We start from the raw sequence: 13077 nt of genomic DNA, 5'->3' as shown, positions 1-13077 counted from the left end.
TTGTTTTATTTTTAGAAAAGCTGTACAAGACATAGACGTGTATGTATGTGTATATATAATATATACATATATATTACACACAAAATATATAGATTTTTTTAAAAATCTAAATTTACATTATTTTGCCTTTGCTCGATGAGTGAACCATGAAAACTCTACTAGAGCAAAAGAATATTTCCGTGTTGGTTCAGCTCAGCTCTTTCCACTCTGTCTCTTATGGTTCTGGATCATTCTCCTCATAACTGGGTCTAATTCCAAATCCGTTGGCTTGACGTCTGAGTTTCCGCAGCCGACCACAGGACAGCTGATGGAATAAAAAAGCAAACGTTAGACGCATTTCTACAGTATTTTAAAAAGCAGCAGTGTTTTTTTGTTTTTTTTTTGATAAACTGTAGGAAGACTTTATCTTACCGACATTTCTTCTTATTGTTTTGCTTCGTCTTTATGAGCGACAGAATGGCTTCTTGATCGTAGTAATGCTGGCACTTTTTATTTTTCACTGGATTGACCATTTCAACCTGTCAACAACAACAACAACAACAATGTACATGTAATGAATCTTTATCTTTCTGTTCGGTAAAACACCTTCTGCTATAATGAAGCACACGATGATGATTTGCTCTAATAAATGATCCGTTTTCTCACCTGAGAGTCTCAAGGTCATGTGTTAGGGGAAAGTGTTTAACTCACGCAGCCTTAATGAGGCTTAACACTAATAACTCACACAAAAACACGATCAGTGTGACTCTGATGTACAGCTTCAGTTGTTCAGTATGTCACAGTCCTCTAGGATCATTTTCAGCAGAATACTTTGTATTAAGACGATGTTAATTGTTTCTGCTGAAAATCCTGCTGAGACGTCTGGGCTTTTATGGATGTGTTCATGTACCTGAGTAAGAGGGCAGGTGAAGTTCGTCTGGCTCTGTGTTACAGCGATGTCTTCATCCAGCTCCTCCTCCACGCTGCCGCCTGCCACCTGGTTTACTACACACACACACACACACAGATTTGCTTCATGTGTATATAATGTGAATATCTCATTGTAAATGTACTCAATAAGTATCAGATTAGAGTCAAGTCAGCACACAAAATAAATTCTGAGATGTTTATCGTCTTTTCGTCGTGGAGGGGAAAGGAGAGGAGAAAAGAGGTAGAGGAAAGGAGCTGTGAGGAGAGGTGGAGGAGAGGTGGAAAAAACGGAACGGTGAGGAGAGAAGAGATGGAGATAAGAGGTGGAGATGAGAGGACATGTGGAGATAAGAGGTGGAGATGACAAGAGGTGAGGAAAAAAGAGGATAAGTGGAGAGGAGATGAGGGGAGGAGAGGGGATTCTCGTCTCTGAGGCATTACAGGAGACTCAAAGACGTTATCTCAGTTTCACAAAATAGTAAATCCCAGTCCCAATCATTTCAAAACTATTTAATAACGCATTAACGCAAATAACGCAAAACTATTTAATAAATGGTTAATGAGGAGGTTCTGGGATGTTACCAGCTGTTATATTATCCTGTAATTAACGCTTCAGATAAAGTTGATCACATTTAATGCAAATAAAACTAATTAACACCAGAGACTTTGTTTCAGGTCCTTTTTAAGCCACGAGTACCAATAAAACTTGTGTGAAAGCAATGGCAAAGATCTCTGAAGTCCTGTGTGTGTGTGTTACTCTGTGACACAGACAGCGCTCTCCTGTGTGCATGTGTGTGTTACTCTGTGACACAGACAGCGCTCTCCCGTGTGTGTGTGTTACTCTGTGACACAGAGAGTGCCCTCCTGTGTGTGTGTGTTACTCTGTGACATAGACAGCGCTCTCCTGTGTGTGTGTGTGTTACTCTGTGACATAGACAGCGCGCTCCTGTGTGTGTGTGTGTGTGTGTTACTCTGTGACATAGACAGCGCTCTCCTGTGTGTGTGTGTGTGTTACTCTGTGACATAGACAGCACACTCCTGTGTGTGTGTGTGTGTGTGTGTGTGTGTTACTCTGTGACATAGACAGCATGCTCCTGTGTGTGTGTGTGTTACTCTGTGATATAGACAGCGCACTCCCGTGTTTGTGTGTGTGTGTGTTACTCTGTGACACGGACAACGCTCTCCTGTGTGTGTGTGTTACTCTGTGACACGGACAGCGCTCTCCTGTGTGTGTGTGTGTGTGTTACTCTGTGACACGGACAGCGCTCTCCTGTGTGTGTGTGTTTGTGTGTGTGTGTGTGTTACTCTGTGACAAGGACAGCGCTCTCCTGTGTGTGTGTGTGTGTGTTACTCTGTGACACGGACAGCGCTCTCCTGTGTGTGTGTGTTTGTGTGTGTGTGTGTTACTCTGTGACAAGGACAGCGCTCTCCTGTGTGTGTGTGTGTTTTTCTGTGACACGGACAGCGCTCTCCTGTGTGTGTGTGTTTGTGTGTGTGTGTTTCTCTGTGACATGGACAGCGCTCTCCTGTGTGTGTGTGTTTGTGTGTGTGTTTCTCTGTGACATGGACAGCGCTCTCCTGTGTGTGTGTTACTCTGTCCTGTGATGCAGCCTAAGATGCAGCTGTGTGTGGTGTCTTTGAGGAAGCACATGTTAGCCTTCACCCACAGCAGTAGGAGATTTGGCCAAGATTAAATCTTCCCCTTAACCAGAAATGAAAAGAGGCTGAGCAAGAGGAATAAAGTGTATAAAGAAAAGAGGAATAAAGTGTATAAAGAAAGAGGAATAAAGTGTATAAAGAAAAGAGGAATAAAGTGTATAAAGAAAAGAGGAATAAAGTGTATAAAGAAAGAGGAATAAAGTGTATAAAGAAAAGAGTAATAAAGAGTATAAAGAAAGAGGAATAAAGTGTATAAAGAAAGAGGAATAAAGTGTATAAAGAAAGAGGAATAAAGTGTATAAAGAAAGAGGAATAAAGTGTATAAAGAAAGAGGAATAAAGTGTATAAAGAAAAGAGTAATAAAGAGTATAAAGCAAGAGGAATAAAGTGTATAAAGAAAGAGGAATAAAGTGTATAAAGAAAGAGGAATAAAGTGTATAAAGAAAAGAGTAATAAAGTGTATAAAGAAAAGAGTAATAAAGAGTATAAAGAAAAGAGTAATAAAGAGTATAAAGAAAAGAGGAATAAAGAGTATAAAGAAAAGAGGAATAAAGTGCATAAAGAAAAGAGTAATAAAGAGTATAAAGAAAGAGGAATAAAGTGTATAAAGAAAGAGGAATAAAGTGTATAAAGAAAGAGGAATAAAGTGTATAAAGAAAAGAGTAATAAAGAGTATAAAGAAAAGAGTAATAAAGAGTATAAAGAAAGAGGAATAAAGTGTATAAAGAAAAGAGGAATAAAGAGTATAAAGAAAAGAGTAATAAAGAGTATAAAGAAAAGAGGAATAAAGTGTATAAAGAAAAGAGGAATAAAGTGTATAAAGAAAGAGGAATAAAGTGTATAAAGAAAGAGGAATAAAGTGTATAAAGAAAAGAGTAATAAAGTGTATAAAGAAAAGAGGAATAAAGTGTATAAAGAAAAGAGGAATAAAGTGTATAAAGAAAAGAGGAATAAAGTGTATAAAGAAAGAGGAATAAAGTGTATAAAGAAAGAGGAATAAAGTGTATAAAGAAAGAGGAATAAAGTGTATAAAGAAAAGAGGAATAAAGTGTATAAAGAAAAGAGTAATAAAGTGTATAAAGAAAGAGGAATAAAGTGTATAAAGAAAGAGGAATAAAGAGTATAAAGAAAAGAGGAATAAAGTGTATAAAGAAAGAGTAATAAAGAGTATAAAGAAAAGAGTAATAAAGAGTATAAAGAAAAGAGGAATAAAGTGTATAAAGAAAAGAGGAATAAAGTGTATAAAGAAAAGAGTAATAAAGAGTATAAAGAAAAGAGTAATAAAGTGTATAAAGAAAGAGTAATAAAGAGTATAAAGAAAAGAGGAATAAAGTGTATAAAGAAAGAGTAATAAAGAGTATAAAGAAAGAGGAATAAAGTGTATAAAGAAAAGAGTAATAAAGAGTATAAAGAAAGAGGAATAAAGTGTATAAAGAAAAGAGGAATAAAGTGTATAAAGAAAGAGTAATAAAGTGTATAAAGAAAAGAGGAATAAAGAGTATAAAGAAAAGAGTAATAAAGAGTATAAAGAAAAGAGTAATAAAGTGTATAAAGAAAGAGGAATAAAGTGTATAAAGAAAGAGGAATAAAGTGTATAAAGAAAAGAGTAATAAAGTGTATAAAGAAAAGAGGAATAAAGTGTATAAAGAGGAATAAAGTGTATAAAGAAAGAGGAATAAAGTGTATAAAGAAAGAGGAATAAAGTGTATAAAGAAAAGAGTAATAAAGTGTATAAAGAAAAGAGGAATAAAGTGTATAAAGAAAGAGGAATAAAGTGTATAAAGAAAAGAGTAATAAAGAGTATAAAGAAAAGAGGAATAAAGTGTATAAAGAAAGAGGAATAAAGTGTATAAAGAAAAGAGTAATAAAGAGTATAAAGAAAAGAGGAATAAAGTGTATAAAGAAAGAGGAATAAAGTGTATAAAGAAAAGAGTAATAAAGAGTATAAAGAAAAGAGGAATAAAGTGTATAAAGAAAGAGGAATAAAGTGTATAAAGAAAGAGGAATAAAGTGTATAAAGAAAAGAGTAATAAAGAGTATAAAGAAAAGAGGAATAAAGTGTATAAAGAAAGAGGAATAAAGTGTATAAAGAAAAGAGGAATAAAGAGTATAAAGAAAAGAGTAATAAAGAGTATAAAGAAAGAGGAATAAAGAGTATAAAGAAAAGAGTAATAAAGTGTATAAAGAAAAGAGTAATAAAGAGTATAAAGAAAAGAGTAATAAAGTGTATAAAGAAAGAGTAATAAAGTGTATAAAGAAAGAGGAATAAAGAGTATAAAGAAAAGAGTAATAAAGTGTATAAAGAAAGAGTAATAAAGTGTATAAAGAAAAGAGTAATAAAGTGTATAAAGAAAGAGTAATAAAGTGTATAAAGAAAGAGTAATAAAGTGTATAAAGAAAAGAGTAAAGAGTATAAAGAAAAGAGGAATAAAGTGTATAAAGAAAGAGTAATAAAGTGTATAAAGAAAGAGTAATAAAGAGTATAAAGAAAAGAGGAATAAAGTGTATAAAGAAAGAGTAATAAAGTGTATAAAGAAAGAGTAATAAAGTGTATAAAGAAAGAGTAATAAAGTGTATAAAGAAAAGAGTAAAGAGTATAAAGAAAAGAGGAATAAAGTGTATAAAGAAAGAGTAATAAAGTGTATAAAGAAAGAGTAATAAAGAGTATAAAGAAAGAGGAATAAAGTGTATAAAGAAAGAGTAATAAAGTGTATAAAGAAAGAGTAATAAAGTGTATAAAGAAAGAGTAATAAAGTGTATAAAGAAAGAGTAATAAAGAGTATAAAGAAAGAGGAATAAAGTGTATATTACATTGTTGCAGAGATTTCTTGATGCCGTCTCTGAAGGCTACCACTTGGTTGTGCTGTTCGATTTCAGCATCAGACATTGCAGCCATGAGTTCAGTGAATTGCTCCTTTACAGAGTCTTTCAGCTTAAACATGGCGTCTGGAGGTTCATGTCTCACCTACAATCAGTGGGAACTTCATGAGAAAGCAACTTAGTGAGAAAGCAACAGTGTGATATGGTACTGGGGTGAATATTCACAGACCTGATTGATCATCTGTTCGACTGAATCCACAAAGCAGCCGATCTCTTTATCCAGTTTAGCACATTCCCGGATCATCTGATCCAGTTTCTTCAGACCTGGACTGTCATCAGTGGCTTGAATAAACAAGTGTGGAAAATATTAACACATTTCATGACTATATAAGAACCTTTAACTATTGTTTTATGAAACTCTTCTGCTCTGTGAAGTGCATGAGAACACAATAATACACAGATCTATAATCAATGGTTTATAATAATGTCTTGGTCAGATATATTATACTGAAACAACTCATTTGCATGTGCTTGTATTATAGAGCTCACAGGTCTAGTAATAAAGGAGATCATGGCGTGTTTTGTGCAGAGACACGATGGGACAGGTTTCAGCCTTTCAGGGCCTTGCTCTCTGAAGTGAAATTGTAATGATGTTTGCTCTGTGTTCCAATTAAACCTAGACATGATGCTTTTAGCCTTGATGCCCGATGACGCCTGAGTTAGGCACAGGCTCCCCGTGACCCGAGGTAGTTCGGATAAGCGGTAGAAGATGAATGAAATGAATGAATATAATAAAATTTATCTATTCATTCAGTAGCTGCTCTACTAATACTAATATCACTAATAGCCATTAAATGTACATATGGTGTGGTCTAGTTTTTGCAAGAAGGCATTTTTGTATTTTTTTAGAATATTTAAAGGAGTTACAGGAAAATCCTCAAAATGTCTTTATGGATCCCTGTTTGTCAGTAAGATCTGTGTGGGGGTTTAGTCATTATTAACATCAAGAGAAACTGTTTAGAACTGCTTGTTTCTTCTGTTTGTTTTCACCTGTAACACAGGACTTACACAGGAAAGAAAGGGCTGAATAAAGTGATAAGACACCAGACATAAACTCTTAGAAAACTCCTCCGCACTCCACCAGCAATAACTTATCAATTCAATTAAATTTATTTCTATAGCACTTTTAACAATTTCCCGTTGTCTCAAAGAAGCTTTACAGAAGTATGGAACCAGAAGAGAGGAAAAAATAAATAAATATGTAATAAGAAGATGAAAAAAATAAGGATAAAAATAAATAAATGACTACATACAATTAAAGTTTAAAAATAATTTTTAAAAAAATATCTTAAAATTTGAAATACTATATATCTATCCCTATCTATAAAAACACACACACAATAAAAGTAAAAAACTATTTTTAAAGTATGTTTTAAGTCGTGATTTAAAAACACAGAGAGTCTCCAATGTCTACAGCTTTAGGGTATAAAAACTAAATACTGCTTGGGCTCTGAACTGGTTTGTCTGCACACAACAAATGTTGTTGTTTAATAAACAAGTTGTTCGTGTCTATAATTATTACTGCTAAAGTCACCTTGGGCTTCGACCAAATCCAGAGCGACATCAGACACGATGTTCATCCCTGTGTTGATGTCATTTATACACGCCTTCAGGGACGACAGCTGGGCGTTAATGGGGTTCATGGACATCTTTCTGTAAATTTAGCACATCATAACAAAGAGACAGGTAATGAGCACAAAACTGTACTGAACACCATTCCTGCTGTAGGTAGAGAACTGTCTTGTGTTTGTTTTCTACTATTTTCAGTGCACTAGAGGCACTTTGACACAAGTAGCCCCTGAATTTGGATTATTAGAATTTGGATTATTAGAATTCGGATTATTTACAAGTTAGCATTGTTAGCCACCTGAGCTAACGGAAGTGGTTATGAATTGATTGTCCTTTTGTACCATGAAGCAATAGCATCATATCTATGCTGCATAAAAAATGTTACCAAAACGCATAAAACTAACACATTTATTTTCTTAGCGGTTTAACTACCTCTCCAAAGTAACGCGCCACAAGAACAGCTTCCGGGTTTTGGCAAGTGACGTGACGACAAAATAAAAGTCTCTAAAAGGCGTTAGTAATACTAGCCCACGTATAGAATTCAATTCATTCATTCATTCATCTTCTACCGCTTATCCGAACTACCTCGGGTCACGGGGAGCCTGTGCCTATCTCAGGTGTCATTGGGCATCAAGGCAGGATACACCCTGGACGGAGTGCCAACCCATCGCAGGGCACACACACACACACACACACACACACACTCTCATTCGCTCACGCAATCACACACTACAGACAATTTTCCAGAGATGCCAATCAACCTGCCATGCATGTCTTTGGACCGGGGGAGGAAACCGGAGTACCCGGAGGAAACCCCCGAGGCTCGGGGAGAACATGTAAACTCCACACACACAAGGTGGAGGCGGGAATCGAACCCCCAACCCCAGCTTTACAGAAGTATGGAAACAGAAGAGAGGGGAAATAAATAAATATATAAGAAGAATAATAAGAAAAAAATAAGGACAAAAATAAATTAATTAATATATACAATTAAAGTTTAAAATTAATTTAAAAAAAGATTAACTAAAATTTATGATAATATATATCTATCCCTGTCCCTAACGAGCAAGCCGGAGGTGACGACGGCAAGAAAATGTCCCTGAGATGATATGAGCAAGAAACCTTGTGAGGAACCAGACTCAGAAGGGAACCTCATCCTCATTTGGGTGACACTCTACAGTAAACAGTGTAAATGTAAATACGTCCTTAAAATGTAAAAATGTCCTTTCTACAACAGTTTATAATAGTGCAACCAAGAGCTCCTGAGGAACTAATGGGTCATCGTAGGTCTGAGTTCAGCACAGACCTGCTTGCTGATAAAGACCAGACTCCTGTGGCACTATTTAGTACGGCAGTGTTGCTCCTAGAACATATTCATTCATTCATCTTCTGCCGCTTATCCGAACTACCTCGAGTCACGGGGAGCCTGTGCCTATCTCAGGCGTCATTGGGCATCAAGGCAGGATACACCCTGGACGGAGTGCCAACCCATCGCAGGGCACACACACACTCATTCATTCACTCACGCAATCACACACTAGGGACAATTTTCCAGAGATGCCAATTAACCTACCATGCATGTCTTTGGACCGGGGGAGGAAACCAGAGTACCTGGAGGAAACCCCCGAGGCACGGGGAGAACATGCAAACTCCACACACACAAGGCGGAGGCGGGAATCGAACCCCAAGCCTGGAGGTGTGAGGCGAACATGCTAACCACTAAGCCACCGTGCCCCCTAGAACATATTCAAACTACAACTATTACTACTAGTATTAAATGGCTACTATTATTAGTGATATTAGTATTAGTAGAGCAGCTACCAAATGACTAAATAAATTATATTATATTATCCAGATTATATTTGAGTTAATTTACAACAATCAAATAACCACACACTTGACAACTGATCGCAAAAATGCTTTAAAAGCATCATGTCTATGTTTAATTGGAATGCAGAGCAAACATCATTACAATTTCGCTTCAGAGAGCAAGGCCCTGAAAGGCTGAAACCTGTCCCATCGTGTCTCTGCACAAAACACGCCATGACGACTGTGTGTTTTAAGCTTGGATTGTCCTGAACAGGGCTCTGACTCAACCCCACTGAAATGGAACACTGACTGCACCCCAGGCTTCCTCAGCCAACATCAGTGTCTGATCTCACTAATGATACTGAAGCCCCCGCAGTCACAATGCAAAGTGTAACGTACAGCTTTACCAGAAAACTGGACTTTATTAAAGGGGGAATAAATCTGGAATTGGATGTTTAAAAGACAAATATGGATGTGATTGTCAGGTGTCCACAAAACATTTGGTCATATAGTGTGAAGAGTATTGCTTAGAGGAAGTACTGACATTTTATATTTATAGCATTTGGCTGACAGCCTCCCCTAAGTAACATACATGTTATCTGTGTTTTTTTAACTGAGCAGATGAGGGTTAAGGGCCTTGCTCAGGGGCCCAGCAGTGCTCGTTAATTAATCTTCAGTAACAACTTTATATCTAAATATACATATATAACAACTTTTATCTAAAAACACTATCGCATTACATCGGCTTTTATCTTGAAATTAACACGCAATAGCAAAAATCCACAAGTGTGACGTCTCGGTACGCATTATTTCTGTTCCCACTCGTATTCCGACAATTCTGCCGCATTGACTGTGATTGGCTAGAAGAAGGAGCAGTACTCACGAGCAGCCTTCTAATTGGTAGTCACTTAAAGGCACGTGTCTTTTGACCTATGAGTGAGTTCCAGCTCCTGGCGCGAGACTCTTCCGGCGCGATTATGCCAGAAAACGGGTGGGGAAACGGAGCTTTTGCGCGCAGCCACGTCACTGTAAATGGAGTAAAAGTACGTTAGAACCAAAATAGTAGCTACAGAAGGAGGATTTAGCGGCTGTGATTTGACTCCACTGTGGCTGTAGAGGGACCGTGAACACCCACAGCAGCAGGGCTTTATATAGGAACATGTCTGACGTCGGGGACTGGTTTAAAAACATCCCGTTTATCACTCGGTACTGGTTCGCGGGTTCGATCCTGGTGCCTCTGATAGGGAAGCTGGGCTTGATCAGTCCCGCACACCTCGTGCTGTGGCCCGAGGCCTTCTTTCACAAGTTCCAGGTGAGTTTAACAAACACCTGAACAAAGTAAATAACGATTATAATGTGAATAAGGCCGAAGGGAGGCCGTGAGATCTTGGCTGTGTCCCAAACGGCGCTGTTTAGTCCACTACATAGTGCACACTGTGGGACACGCTCACTGGGACACGCATTGTGGGACACACACTGTGGGACACACACATTGTAGAACACACACATTGTAGAACACACACTGTGGGACACACACTCACTGTGGGACACACACACTGTGGTACTCACAACACTGGGGGACACACGCACACTGTGGGACACAATCACTGGGACACACGCACACTGTGGGACACACATTGTGGGACACGCACACTGTGGGACACACATTGTGGGGACACGCACACTGTGGTACACACAACACTGGGGGGACACGCACACACTGTGGGACACACACATAGTAGAACACACACTGTGGTACACACAACACTGGGACACGCGCTCACTGTGGGACACGCGCTCACTGTGGGACACACGCACACTGTGGGACACACACTGGGACACACGCACACTGTGGGACACACACTGGGACACACAACACTGGGACACACAACACTGGGACACACAACACTGGGGGACACGCACACACTGTGGGACACGCACACACTGTGGGACACACGCGCACTGTGGGACACGCGCTCACTGTGGGACACGCGCTCACTGTGGGACACGCGCTCACTGTGGGACACACACTGGGACACACAACACTGGGGGACACGCACACACTGTGGGACACGCACACACTGTGGGACACGCGCACTGTGGGACACACGCACACTGGGGGACACACGCACACTGTGGGACACACAACACTGGGGGACACACACTGGGACACACAACACTGGGGGACACGCACACACTGTGGGACACGCACGCACTGTGGGACACACGCGCACTGTGGGACACACGCGCACTGTGGGACACGCGCGCACTGTGGGACACGCGCTCACTGTGGGACACGCGCTCACTGTGGGACACACGCACACTGTGGGACACACACTGGGACACACAACACTGGGGGACACGCACACACTGGGGGACACGCACACACTGTGGGACACGCGCACTGTGGGACACACGCACACTGGGGGACACACGCACACTGGGGGACACACGCACACTGGGGGACACACGCACACTGGGGGACACACTGTGGCTCATAGAAATCATATCGGATATGAAACAATGGCTTTGGCGCGTCCACGTGTGTTACACTGTATATCTGGTCCAGATCTCACGTTTTAGTGACATAGTTAATGCCCTTTATGTTTAACAGCGTTTAGGATCCAGCCATTATGTGTGATTCAGGGGTTTGCAGCTTCACAGTAAACTTCTGTTTTAGTTTATGGTTAAGTTAATAATATTAATAATAATAAAAACAATAATATTAATAATAATATAAATTATAATAACAATAATAATATTAAATATAGCTGCAAGCAGCGAGTGTAAGTGTGTGTGTGTGTGTGTCTGTGTGTGTGTGTGAGAGTGTGCGAGTGTGAGTAAGTGTGTGCGTGTAAATGTGTGTGTAAGTGTGTGTGTTCCTCATAAAGACCTTTCTGATTCTGGTTCTGATTCTGATTTTGCAAGAATTTTGCCTAAACATACTTGGCAATAAAGACCTTTGTGATTCTGATTCTGATGTTGCAAGAATTTTGCCTCTAGGCCTTACGATTCAGCACAAAATTGGGTTTTGGACTGTTGGTGGTGCTAGACGGTTTGAGCTAGAAACACCAAAGTTGCTACAGTAACTTCTAAGACTGGCCTCTACATGTGTGCCAAATTTCATAATTTTCCTACGTACGGTTCTATGGGCTGCCATTGACTTCAATGGCGGAAGACGGAAGAATAATAATAATAAGAAAACTAACGATAACAATAGGTGTCTACGCCCCTTCGGGGCTTGAACCCTAATAACAGTAATAGTATTTATAATATTAACAATAATAGCAATAATAATATTACTAATATTAATAACGATAATAATAATAAGAATTATAGTACTAATTATAATAATAACTAATAAAAAGAAGAATAATAATACTACTACAACTACTACTAATAATAAAAATAATAACAATAATATCAGTACTACTACTACTACTACTACTACTACTACTAATAATAATAATAATAATAATAATAATAATAATAATAATACCCGTCTAGCTTTCATTAAAAGTTAGTATAGCAAGAAAAAAATCAGTGAGAACAAGATGAACATTTAATAAGGATCCACGAGTTTGCATGATAACAAACTAGAGAAATTGTATAATACCCATATACAAGCATATAAATATTAAATACAAGTATATAAATAAGTGTTATAATAAGTGTTATAATAAGTGCTATAATAGTGTTGTAATAGTGCTTGACTGCTCACAGCAGGGTTTAAATCCTGTGTTGTCTTTTACTGAAGGATCACAAGATGGCGCCCAAAACTCGGCCTGTCAGTGTAGCTGAAGTAAACCAGCAAGAAATAACATGTAAATAAATCTTTTGCAATTGTTTGTTTCACGTCAATCAGGACTCACTGAGTCAAGTGTCTGAGTCAAGTGTCTGAGTCAAGTGTCTGAGTCAAGTGTCTGAGTCAAGTGTCTGAGTCAAGTGTCTGAGTCAAGTGTCTGAGTCAAGTGTCTGAGTCAAGAGTCAGTGGGATTTGGACAAGATCAGCACCGAGATCAACACAGAGTCCTAACACAATTTATTTATTAATTAATTAACCAAAAAGATTGGTATTACTTTATGATACACTGCAACTGTATTTGTTCATGATGTTTTGGTCTCGTATGAAGTCAGAAAGTCTTTGTAGGCCGAGAATAAACAGGGTTTATGACCAGACTGTACAGGACACAGGACTGACCTCTTCTTACCTGCATATTCTGTGTCATTTGTTTCTTGCCTCTAAAAATG

The 13077-nt window shown here is 38.4% G+C and overlaps 2 protein-coding genes across 2 annotated transcripts in view; one reads left to right on the top strand and one right to left on the bottom strand.

Annotated features, from left to right (window-relative positions):
• Nucleotides 1-57: 57 nt before the first annotated feature.
• On the bottom strand, nucleotides 58-7497 carry nsmce2 (NSE2 (MMS21) homolog, SMC5-SMC6 complex SUMO ligase). The gene is made up of 7 exons (XM_060870916.1): nucleotides 7450-7497; nucleotides 6983-7101; nucleotides 5618-5730; nucleotides 5380-5533; nucleotides 890-984; nucleotides 412-518; nucleotides 58-304 (listed from the first exon to the last, which is right to left on the bottom strand). Exons 2-7 carry the CDS (start codon nucleotides 7095-7097, stop codon nucleotides 193-195), a joined length of 696 nt encoding a protein of 231 aa, XP_060726899.1. The 5' UTR covers nucleotides 7098-7101; nucleotides 7450-7497; the 3' UTR covers nucleotides 58-192.
• A 2301-nt stretch (nucleotides 7498-9798) lies between these two features.
• derl1 (derlin 1) overlaps nucleotides 9799-13077 on the top strand; it is a 14507-nt gene continuing 11228 nt past the window's right edge. The window contains exon 1 of the mRNA XM_060870912.1: nucleotides 9799-10138. Within this exon, the coding sequence (XP_060726895.1) occupies nucleotides 9986-10138 (153 nt within the window). The 5' untranslated portion in view covers nucleotides 9799-9985. The remainder of the gene's footprint in view (nucleotides 10139-13077) is intronic.

The sequence above is a fragment of the Tachysurus vachellii genome, chromosome 5, assembly GCF_030014155.1.
Source record: "Tachysurus vachellii isolate PV-2020 chromosome 5, HZAU_Pvac_v1, whole genome shotgun sequence".
In the NCBI taxonomy this organism is placed as follows: Eukaryota; Metazoa; Chordata; class Actinopteri; order Siluriformes; family Bagridae; genus Tachysurus; species Tachysurus vachellii.
Note: the sequence above shows the minus strand (reverse complement) of the source record. Positions and strands in the feature narration are given on the sequence as shown.

What these genes read in the sequence shown, in the direction of transcription:
- nsmce2 (XM_060870916.1), bottom strand. Translation starts at nt 7,097, where the DNA reads ATGTCCATGAACCCCATTAACGCCCAGCTGTCGTCCCTGAAGGCGTGT. An exon ending in GGATTTGGTCGAAGCCCAAG is followed by an intron (nt 5,731 to 6,982) that starts GTGACTTTAGCA and finishes TGTTTATTCAAG; the next exon opens with CCACTGATGACAGTCCAGGT. An exon ending in TCACCTGCCCTCTTACTCAG is followed by an intron (nt 519 to 889) that starts GTACATGAACAC and finishes TGTTGTTGACAG; the next exon opens with GTTGAAATGGTCAATCCAGT.